Genomic DNA, 12,655 nt, shown 5'->3' on the forward strand with positions numbered 1-12,655 from the left:
CAATATATCTGACACGTGATCTGATTATGTATTTCTTTGGCTGCAATATCTGTATCCATGATGAGAAAAACTCCAGGAAACTTTTTGTCCTAAAATAGGTCACGGTGCACCAGTCAAGTTGAAATGTGAACTGATTGTGTATTTCTCTGAGGAGGAGTTTGTGACAAAATTTCAGGGCAATGTCTGTATTTGTTACGAAAAATAGTATGGAAAAGTGTTTGACCTACATTTAGCCCTAAAGTAGGTCATGATGCACTAATCCAGCTAAATTGCAAACTCACTCTTATGCTTCTTGAGGAAGATATTGTGGCCAAATTTCAACGCTGTACATGCATCCGTTACGGAAAGAGTCCGGAAAACTTGACCTTGGACTAACACAAGGACAGAGACAAATCCAGCTAAAATGCAAACTGAGCTTGCATTCCTCCCAGAGGAAGCTTGTGACTAAATTTCAGGGCAATATCTGTATCCATAATGAAAAAAAAAGTCCGGAAAACTGTTGACCTACTTTTAGTCCTAAAGTACTTGCGATGAATGGGGTATCTGTAAAGTGCGAAACGAAATCGAAACGAAACTAAATCTACCGAAACGAAACGAAACCCACCGAAACGAAACGAAACCTACCGAAACGACACGAAACGAAACAGATTGTGTAACCGAACTCTTTTAATTATAATAATTAAAAATGGTATCTTAGGTCCCTGTAAAAGTTAACACATATAAATAAAATTCGCCTCCTCTTTGATGTAGGATTTCGGCTTGACTGATACAAAGTTTTAAAAGTTAGAAAGGGGGAGGGGGAGTCAGCACAAAGTACATATCGGAAGTTGATTAAATTCCATGTCCAATTAGTTTCGGATCCATAAATTTCAGAACGGAGGGTTACAATTTCAGAGGTCTGAGGAAACACACTAAACGAGGGGTGGGGTCGTCGGCGGTGGATCCGCCTTTGAGTATAGATACATTATTTAAAGAAGCTGGTGTCTGAGAAAGTTGAAAGCAGGAAGAACTCTTAACTCCTTATTTTATCTCTAACTGCTGAGGTGCGAGTACTTTCAATAATGGAAAAACATTAAATAGTATACCATATTATATGAATGCAATTCGGTAAGATATATATACATGTATTATTAAAAATTATTATTGATATGTAGTGAGTCTTAAGATAACTCTATACATTTAGGATGTTGCTAAGACGGGGAATTGAAAATGGGACGAAAACGGAAATGTGTTAATAATAATGTGCAATAATATCAGGAGGAGATCAGCATTTTGTAAAATCAAAATGCTTATGAACAAGGGAAGCAGAAATTACAAAGAGAACGGGAGGACATACTTAGAATCCACCGTTTGATATACGACATACAAATACACAATATCCACATTTATACAAAAATACTGAAACATGTATTATGCCCAAAGGTGGATCCAACACCGGCGACCCCACCCTCGTTTAGTGTGTTTCCCCAGACCTCTGACTTATAAGACTGTAACCCTCCGTTCTGAAATTTATGGATCCGAAACTAATTACACATGGCATTTAATCAACTTCGGATACGTACTTTGTGCTTAATCACCCCCCTTCCAACTTTTAAAACTTTGTATTAGTCAAGGCGAAAGCCTACATCAAAGGAGAGGCGAATTTTATTTATATGTGGTAACGTTCACAGGGGCCTAAGAAACCGTTTTTAATTATTATAATTAAAAGAGTTCGGTTATATAATCTGTTTCGTTTCGTTTCGGTAGATTTCGTTTCGTTTCGTTTCGCACTTTACAGGTACCCGCGATGAATGAGCTTGAAATTTGAAACGTTAAATCATTTACACAAGCAAGCAACCGAGTTTCGTGGACAGCCTCTATTCAGTTGTCCTACTTTTACAGCCTTTCCATCGAAACACGATCCCGATGAATATAAAAACGTAACAATATTTACATATAAATTCATATCTATCATTTCATGAAGATTTTACATATAAATTCATATTTACCATTTAATGAAGACATAATTATTTTATTTATTTATATCTCATTCAACGAAGGACACAACCCACCCACCCCCCACCCCCACCCCCATCCCGAGACCAACGATCTAACACATTGATAATTTTTTTAATACGATATTCATCTGATATTTTCGATGTCCATGATTATAAAAGACACTGTTAAGACTTTTTGTAATAACTTATTAACATATGCTGATATGTACAAACACATGGATAAACACAAAAAACATTTTGTTTTGATTGAACATGATTTGTGATAACACATATCTTGAGAGTAAGAAATAAGTCAAAAACTGTCCAATACATTGTCTGTCAGATATCGAATGGTTCGGAACTGTTTTGGGAAGTTTGCGCCTTATAATCTATACATTTTACCAAAATTTGGTTGTACTCTACCTGACAATGTCCAAGAAATCAGACCGCTGTTTACAATATGGCAGTTTTTCTGTTTGTCATTCATATAGTGCATGATGTTTTCTATCATTGCATTTGACGAGAAGAAACGACATGTAATCATAATTGTGCCCTTGAATTGTCGCACTGGACAAACACTAACATTATAAACACATTCGCAATACTTAGTTTCAAAATTTGAAATTATGAACGCCCGTTCATTTTGTCTTTGGTGAACTATTCGGCATGACGGATTAATCTATCATTATCTAATTTTCAATACGTTACTAATGCACGCGATTCATTTTTTTTCTTAAATGCATTTGAATTAAAGATATCGTTCATTCAATTTATGTGCGCAACAATTCAAACGCATTAAAATCCAAACGCATTAAAAAGTCCTTCCTCTATGCCATATTATTTAATTAAGATTCCCCGCGTTTGCGCTGGGTTTCATTTAATATTACTTATTCAAATTTGTGATTGAGAAATTAATGTTCTGTTTCCTATACGCTCAGGCAGAGCAGCCGAATCTATATGAACCTAGAAAAGTTACATTGGTATTAAATACATCAAGACGAATATCCCAGGAAACTCTCATGGATAGTAGATATACTCTTTTACAGGAAGCCAAAGAATTGGTATCTACGTAATACAATATTAAGAAGTCCAAAGTATAAATGCGAGAATTGTTGTGGTCAAATACTACATCATTGTTTTAATAGTGGGACGTTAGTGCCTTCGATTTCAGAAATGAGATATATGTACTTTTGATTGATATAATACACGTTTTACATCATTTACATTGTAAGTTATGAAAAGTACCTGATTTTTTCACAAAAAGTAGTCTACTTACCAATCTGACACCATCATATAGTTCTCTGACACCAGTGTCACCCTCCTCCCCTGCCACGATGAAGCCAACACGTGATTTTGTTCCTGCGCCCCGCCTCATTCCCGTATGTACAGTAATCAGGTAGTAGTATGTATCATCCACGAAGTTGTCGATCAAAGGAGTCACGCCCCACTTTAAGGATATACAGTTCATGTTTATTAGAGTTCTATTGTAATAGTGATCAGCTGACCCTCAATATAGATTTCATGTCCAGCTAGGATTGTTTCAAAAAGTTTACGTCAATAATCAGCGACCGTCATTGATTAACTATGACTTTAAAAGGTTTTTTTTTTTTTTTCGAGTAAGGAATATGACTAATTAAAAACACTTTGAAAAAGAATCATACAACAATGTTCTATTCATTATGAGTGCGTTCGAAATCACCGTTCCCGTTGTTCTCGTGCTCCGTTCTTAGAGTCGCGAACGGCGAGAACATGTGCGCACGAACGTGTTCTTTGATCTTCAACCACACTGCCTACAGAGGTGGTGTGAGTTCTTGCACCTCGAACCCGTTCTCGGGTTGCGTACTCGGCGTTCAGAATCGACAAGAATTTGTACTTGTACGAAGAACGGCGATCTCGAACGCACTCTTAGATATTTTAAGCCAACTTTTAAATATGTTGATAACGGGAATATTATCTACCTTGACAATATCCTTCTTATCCTGGTGGCGGCCCCAAATCATAAGGAATATATACAGGACCAGTATAATAATAAATGTGGCCAAGACGGCGGCCTGGTCTTCTGGAGAAAATTTCAAAAATACTGTAGAAAAGTCTATGGTATTTGGAGCTACATAGAACGAGTTTGCAAAGGTTAGTCCATTTTGTCCTGTGCAGTCGCAAGATACAACCGCTTTGTGAGGGTTCCAGTCCATCTGTAAATATCAAAATGAACAAGTGAAGATAACAAACAGTGACCGATCTCATAAATCCTATAAAGAATACCAAATTAAGAGAAGGGCAAACACGGACCCCTGGACACACCTGAAGTCAAAATATATTTGTAAAAAACGGACTAAATATTGGTATGAAAGACGTCAGACAGCGTTTGACCCAGTGATAGCTTGTATCACTGTAACAAACATAGAATTTGCGTAATGCTGACTTTAATGAGACTGTTGAAACCCCTTGTAACATTAACTTATCTGTCAGTAGCCTGCCTCAATTTCAAAAGTTATCATACGTTGAACATGCTGTCGCATATGAAATCAGTTGGTCAATGGAACGGAGTAGATATAGATACAATATCAATGTCACATATCAAATGTTCCATCTACTAAGAACTCTACACATAGCTTCCAGACTAGAGACTAGAGACTAATGATGCAATTCCTCTGTCTATGACCGCAATTCCCTTATTTAGTTTAGGAAATCAATACCCAATCTCTTCAAGATATTACATCAACTTTTAATAGGAATGAAGGTACAAATGTGTCCATGAGAACTGTTTGTCGAAGGTTACACCAGGAAGGATACAGGAGGGGCAAAATTCAGAAAACGCTTACAGTCGCTAAAGTCAAGCGACAACGCCGAATTTTGTGGTGCCGAGGGAAAAACATTGGAAACCTGAAAATCGGCAGAAAGTTATTTTCTCAGACGAAACACAGGTAGTCATTGGACAAAATAACTCTGTAAGTTTGTGGAGAAAATCGTCCGAGAAGTGGAAACCTTACCGTCTGAACCAACGCAAAACGCCCGCGAGAGTAAGTTGTATGTTTTGGGGGTGTATTACCTATTATGGTATTGGTGTTCATGTACCTGTTGATAGAAATCTAAACTCAGTAAAGTATATGGAATTGCTGGATAATCACTTATGGCCTGTTGTTGTCAATATTTTTGTAAATCAGCAATTTATTTTCCAAGACGATAATGCCACACCCACTCCTCTAGACAGACCAATTAAAATGTCTGGCGTTGTATCAAAATCAAACTGTCCTGCGAGTTTGATGATATTAAAGACCGGGATGACCTAATGGCTGCAGTGACAAGAATTTGGAATAGTCTCTCTCAAACATGCATCCGTGGCTTGTATGCTTCGATATCTTCAAGACTACGATAAGTTATTATTCAGAAAGGCTTTGCAACAAAATACTAGAAAAAATGGTAGGCAAATAATGTTTATTTCATTTAAAGCTGGGGGGTTTTGCATGCAGCTGATATTTACATTGTGATGACGTCATCCATGTTTATTGCAATACTTTTGGTCAGTTAGTGTAGATGATAAGAGCTATATTCAGGTACTGAAATGTTTTGTTTATAAACTCGTATACGAGTTCGCAAAGTAGTCCCCGTTTCACTGATATATTCACAAAAAATTCACCGATATATCCACATTCAGCTCATGTTATCACATAAATTAAAGTTTTGGTGGAATAGAGTGGCGGATCCAGGAATTTCATAACGGGGGGGGGGGGGGGGGGGGGGGGGGGGGGGGGGGGGGGCAGGGGCAGTAGAAGGCTGGGGTTTATGGAGCGCCAAATTATCATAAACTCAAAAAATTGAAGATATCTTCAATTATTTGAAGATATCATTAATTCATTTGATGCGTGCAACAATTGAATTAAAGATATCTTCAAGATATTGTAACAAATGTGAATTAAATGAAATTGGTGATGAATTCCACTACATGTTTAATTGCAAATCTCTGAATGGTATAAGAAAACAATGTTTATCACCAAAACAAATACGTTTCAAAAACATCATCACTTTCAAAAATATAATGAATTCAAACAAGCAATCTTTTCTAAGAAGATTGTGTTCCTTTATAAGAAATATTAATAATCTCTGCTCCCCGACCCAATGACTACTCGAATCTAAAATTGCATATGTTGCCTATCTCCATACTCACGCATGCCTTCAAACATTTAGTGATATATTACCATCACTTTTATATAAAATATATGTACTAAATCTCTGTATACAATTGTGTAATTGTGATGAGAAATAAAGTCAGTTCAGTTCAAATAATTAATGATATCTTCAATTCTGAATTATTGCGCGCATTAATTGAATTGATGATAGCATTAATTCTTCAGTTGAATTGATGCTCGCTTTAATTGAATTAATGATCTCTTCAAATGAATTAATGATATCAACAATTGAATTGATGCGCGCTACAATTCAATTGAAGAGAGCAATAATTGATATAATGCGCGCATTAAATCAATTGATGAGAGCAATAATTGAATTGATGCGCGCATTAATTCATTTGATGAGAGCAATAATTGATTTAATGCGCGCATTAATTCAATTATTGCTCTCTTCAATTGAATTAATGATATCTTTAATTCATTTGAAGATAGCAATAATTCTTTTAGAGAGAGCAACTATATAATTAAAGATATCTTCAATTCAACATATCCACAATTGAATTAATGATCTCTTTAATTGAATTGTTGCTCTCTTTAAAAGAATTGATGCGCGCATTAATTCCTTATACAAAAGCATTGTAAATGATTTAAAGATATCTTCAATTGAATTAAAGAGATCATCAAATCATCAAATCAAGTTTATGTTAATTTGGCGCTCCATAGGGGTTGCCTTGAAGCTTTGCACTGATGGGGGTGCAGGGGGCGAAGCCCCCGGAAGCTAACGAAATTATGCCAATATGAGAGTGGTTCTTTTTCATTTAGATGATGAACATATAACGTCTACATACGTATATTTTGCTCTTTTGTGGGCGTTTGTAATTGAAAAAAAAAAATTCAAACGGGGGGTGGGGGGGGGGGGGCGCCCGGCGTTTGATCCGCCTTTGGAATATGTCATATCTGAATTCACCGTAAATTCCTTGTTGTTAAATTGGAACGAATTTCCTTCCCTTAACTGTAACTGACGATATTTTTTCAACTATCCAATTATGCACTAAATAACACTAATATAATCCCTAAGATCTGAAGAAAAATTCAGCAAAATAAACAAGGGAATATTGTTTGAGAGCACACCTACAATGAGCGTTTCGTATAAACCGCCATTGCGTCGTTAACAAGGACATGGGAACGAGGATTGTCGAACATAATTGGGATGTTGAGGTCGAGGTTATATACAAAGAAGGTAACTGACGTGGGTAACTACACGTGTCGTTTGTTTTAAAATATTACATCGTTTCATGAATGACAAGAAGTGTAAGAAAGTTATGATAACGCAAATGTGCTACCGAAATAAAATTTTCATAATGAATTTTCTATAAAATTAGCATGTTAAATTATTTACACATCTGACTCTCTTTCGCTTTTTTCCGAACTGGTGACCTTTAAGGTCAATGCCCATCGGAGGTAGCAAGCAGGAATTACTGACAGGATGACAATGATTCATGAATCAACATTTTCTGCTGATTTGACGGGTTTTAATATTGCTTTAGATTCACTCTGATTTTATTAAGTTATATGTATTCAATCACAAATATGTTGAATATTCAGTGGCGGATCTAGACCTTACTGGGGGTGGGCGGTGAGGCCCGAAGGGGGGCATGGGAGGGGGTTTACCACCTCCCATAGGGGCGGGGGGGGCTCCCATGGGAATTTAAAAAAAAAAAAAGATTGATTCAAAATTGTGTATTTCAATGCATTTTCGACTGAAATTCTTGTTTCTTCTTTCTTTCACTTAGAGTCACCACATCCTTTATAGGTTTATCTGAAAAGCAGGCAGACGTAATCAGTTGCGATTTACATTAGAGGTCATGTGAATGTTACCCTCTATTGGGTTACTTCAGATCCTTGTGTAGAGATTTACGTGAACGAATCAGAGGATCTGATTTTAATCAGATGTGCCGGTGTAGAGGCAAATTGTGACTCCCATAGAATAATGACCGGGGGTCATTTTTTTTAACGGTATGACACGCAAAATAATGACCCCTGGGTCTTCTTTCTACAAAATTATCCAATTTTTCTACGGCTAAGGGGTCATTTTTCGACGTCGGAAAATGACCTAGGTCATAATTCTATGGGAGTCAAAATTTGCCTCTACACCGGAACGACCAATTAGAATTGACGTTTATACACCGCGGTCATGTGATAGTAGGGCAACGTTAGCATCGATACAAATGGTGTTTCTCTAGCAGCTAGAGTTATGCGCAGTCCTACGATGACGATCCAAGTCATTATTGATGCTTAGTACCCGGGTGTAAATTAGATGGAAGGGAAAAGGCGGCTTTAGACGCGTATACTTGGATGCAAGGCGTGAAATTTTTACCGAAATCCTCAAGATATTCCCTAGATTTATTTAGAGGGGGAGATAATCCCAAAGATGCAAAAAATAGGGTGGATCATTTAAAATAATTTCTTCTCACGAACCACTGGCCAGAAAAGTTCAAATGACCTCCCCACTTTAGCTGAAGCTTGTGGTCCCATTTTATCACTCCTATTTTCAAAGAAACATTGATTTATCTATTATCCGTTTTGGTAAATATTAAACACTGATGTCCATATGTATCTCCAGTAAGTGCACAGTCGTTATCCCTTGGGATATTGGAAGATAAGGGTAGTAAACTAAGTTTTAAATGGTCACCCTTTGCCTGAAAACTACAGAATTACTATCCGAGGTCAATACAGGTAAATGATGTAGAAAGAAAACGTATCGTTTTGCGGATTTTTACTGTATTTCTTTTCATGAATTTCATCACCAGCACAAGATTGTCCAGTCTTGTCTTTTGAATGTGATTTTCTATATTTATACCCCCGCAACAAGTTGTGTGTGTGTGTGTGTGTGGGGTGGGGGGTGGGGGGGGGGGGAGATATACTGGAATCGGGTTGTCCGTCTGTCTGTCCGTCTGTAGACGCAATGGTTTCCAGGCTCTAAAGCATTATCCTTTCCACCTACCGTCACCATATCATATATATGGACTACCCATGGGATGAAGATGTTCCCTATCGATTTTGGGGTCAAAAGGTCACAGGTAAAGCGCACTGGACATCGAAGTAGCAATATGGTTTCCGGGCTCTAAAGCGTTATCCTTTCCACCTACAGTCACCATATCATACATATGGACTACCCATGGGATGAAGATGTTCCCTATCGATTTTGGGGTGAAAAGGTCAAAGGTCACGCGCACTGGACATCGAAGTAGCAATATGGTTTCCATTTATATTCTTTAACGGCTTTTTTCATCGCATGGAGATGCTGTTTTCCTAGATACATTTTGGATCATAATACTGAAGATTTACCTATTACCAACACCCTCTGGGAGATTGGGGTAAGCGGGGGGTATTCTTAGTGAGCATTGTTCACAGTACCTCTTGTTTAAAAAAAAAACGACTTTATAATAGAAAAGAAAAATCTAGACAACCTCGTGCTCTACATAAACAACGGCTTAAAAAACCGGTCATTCGATGAATGATGAATCAATAGAGATTTAACAAAAATAGACAAACCCGATTTCCAAAAATTGCATATCGCTCTTTTCAGTAAAATAAAATGCCAAGCCCCTAAGTTAAGGTATTTTAAATGATCATTTTTGGGGCATTGTTTATTGCATAATTCAAACTTTGATGTTTTTCTAAATCATTAGGGGTCGTATGTCACAGCTAGAGTGGGGAGATCATTTTTGCATAGTGCAGATTCAAGTTTGTCAAAATCATGGTCTCCGGGGGTAAGGTGGGGCCACACATTTATAAAAAGAAAACCAGTGTTCATGGCCTGGTCAATCGACTTTTCTAAAGAGAATATTATCCAGGTATCTTTTCCAGTTTTGCATTATAATTTGCTAACGGTGAAAACTTACATATTAAAAAAAATACAGTACACAGTATACTGTATGTGTCTCTTCTATGTCTTTGTTGTCCGAATACATATGATAAGTAGAATTATTTATTATATTTACCCTCTACCCCAGTCTAAAAACAAGAGGTACTGTGAGCAATGCTCACTAAGAATACTCCCCGCTTACCCTACAGACGGACGGACGGACAGACAGACGGACAACCCGATTCCAGTATACCCCCCACCCGAACTTGTTGCGGGGGTATAATAACTGTCGTCTTACAATGAACGGCCGTTCTTTTTTTTTAAAGCGATCTAACTCTAACTAATTCGTCAGCGTTAGATTTTGCATGATTCAGATAATTAATATCTATTTTCTGAGATATCGGTCCACTGTTTCTAGGTTTCTGGTTATACTCGTAATATCTACAGGAGGAACTGTTGTTGCACTTTATAATGCCACTGGTAAATATAGGACCTGATATGATTAGCATATTTTGATGAAGAGAATACTCAAAAGACCTCTCTGCAAATAATAATGTTTTCCTTTAATTACGACGGGGAAAAAATCACACAGTATTCAAATACGAATGCATATTTTTTATATACGATTCGTCATGTCTAATTATAATGGACAATTCTTATCTAGTAAGAGTTCGGTTTTACGTGCCTAAAATTAAACTAATATTACATTAAATAGACAGAAAGGTTTTGTTCAATTCAATCATTGACCTTAATAAAATTGAATTTATAATTCTTAATTAGAACTTAGCCTTAAATTAAGTCTTAATCCAACTGCGTGTCGTGTCCTAAGCCTAAATGAACCCTAGCCTTAACCCTGACCCTAGTACTACTCACAACTAGTAAATCTGATTATAAACCACCATACGTTTACCAGACCCGTAATATACCGGGGTACTCCTGTTCGGCACCTGAGCCCCTCCCCGGTGATTCCAGGGATCCGTGTTTGTCCTGCTCCCAATGTTGTATCCTTTATAGGGTTTGTGAAATTGATCAATGTTCAATATCTTCACCTTTTCGTGTGATATATTTTTTAACAAAGAAATAATACATTCGTATGCGATTTGCAATGAGTAATTACCACACAAGAATCTGATCTCCATTTCTCTGTCAGTTCGTTCCAAGAATTACAGCCAGACACGACGACCATGAAACGATAGGGGTTTAATCTCGGGTCCGTGTAAGTTTTGTTGTTGTACGTAAACGACCCAGCACCTACAACACAGGTAAACCTGTAAATGTCATGTTTACTATGTTTCCTTTCATTTACTCTTAGAAAAGGAAGTTTTATTTTGTCATTAATGTATAAAACCATCTTCAATTATCAAATGAAGGCAAATGTTGCGTATTCAACTGACATAATATTTGTTTAACACTAGTCTCAATAATTGGTTTTATTTTTAGAAACCAAAATGTTTATTTTGCGTGAAACACGAATAAATCAATGTGACACAAGCAAATACTTACATGATCTGAAAAAGAAAATTTCTACCGAAAGATAGATCATGAGCACCTTGTATACTATATTGAAACAAAATATGATCAAATACTATAACAAATAATATAAATGAATTACCCGATATTACATGTATACCCTAAGAACCAGGAATACGATACATGAATACTGTCAGCTTTGAACACGATTATTTACATATTGCTAAATTTAGGAATATTATCATTTGGCATGCATATTACCGGTAATTGCGGGCGAAAATTACTATATGTACCAGCTTTAAGTATCTTACATACTGAACTGGATTTATTTCTCATCACAATTACACAGCTTATCATAATCGTAGTTGTAATTGTCGGAAGAGCAATTAACCTGCAATATCAGTCACACACACATGGACCCTGACATAAAACAGCGCAAATATGCAACACAGACATGCACACAAGTAGGGCTGTGCGGTGCACCGAAAATTTCGGTGCACCGCGATTCATACCATTCGATTCGATGCACCGATTACAAATTCCGGATTTCGGTTCGGTTCGATTTAGATTTTACTTACACCAAAACAACAAATATGGCGTCCGAGTGATCTTGAAAACATGTGGATTTTTATGCAACAGAGATTTAAATCACTACTGTGTTGAGAGTTAGCATTTTCACCACTCATATACCAACAGAATATGGTCCGTAAGATCATTGCAGTTTATCTTTACATGACATATAGCATTTCTGTCAGTGGTGGAATGAAATCAACATCGTAGGTAATGAAACAGATTTGACAGTTAATATGAGAGAAGTAAACCAATAAAGAAGAGATTTTCAAAGACTCTCAATTGATAGAATTATTGAATTTTTGCATATCAATGAAAGCAATATCATATACATTTTAGATTCACTATAGATTTGTTTAATAATCCAAAACTTATGTAGCACATTGATATAACAAATTTTGATAGACTGTCAGTGTTTTCTTTTTTCTATCAAAGTTATAAAATGTCATTATGAATAGATATGATGTTTACAAATGACGACATATAGTTATATAACTTGAATAAAGTAAAATCAAATATGCTACTCATTAAAATTGTTAATTTTTGTGGTGTCATTAGATAAATTGGACCTAACATGAACTGAATCGAAAATAACCGAACCGTGCTGTTCTGAATCGAAACCGAACCGAATCGAGCTAACCCTG

The 12,655-nt window shown here is 36.5% G+C and overlaps 1 protein-coding gene across 1 annotated transcript in view; it reads right to left on the minus strand.

Annotated features, from left to right (window-relative positions):
* LOC125668141 (uncharacterized) overlaps window positions 1-12,655 on the minus strand; it is a 118,803-nt gene that overhangs the window by 25,028 nt on the left and 81,120 nt on the right. Inside the window, exons 16-18 of the mRNA XM_056161573.1 lie at window positions 11,089-11,222; window positions 3,935-4,168; window positions 3,253-3,423 (exon numbers count right to left, since the gene is read on the minus strand). Coding sequence (XP_056017548.1) covers window positions 3,253-3,423; window positions 3,935-4,168; window positions 11,089-11,222 — 539 coding nt within the window. The remainder of the gene's footprint in view (window positions 1-3,252; window positions 3,424-3,934; window positions 4,169-11,088; window positions 11,223-12,655) is intronic.

This window comes from Ostrea edulis, chromosome 4, assembly GCF_947568905.1.
Source record: "Ostrea edulis chromosome 4, xbOstEdul1.1, whole genome shotgun sequence".
In the NCBI taxonomy this organism is placed as follows: domain Eukaryota; kingdom Metazoa; phylum Mollusca; class Bivalvia; order Ostreida; family Ostreidae; genus Ostrea; species Ostrea edulis.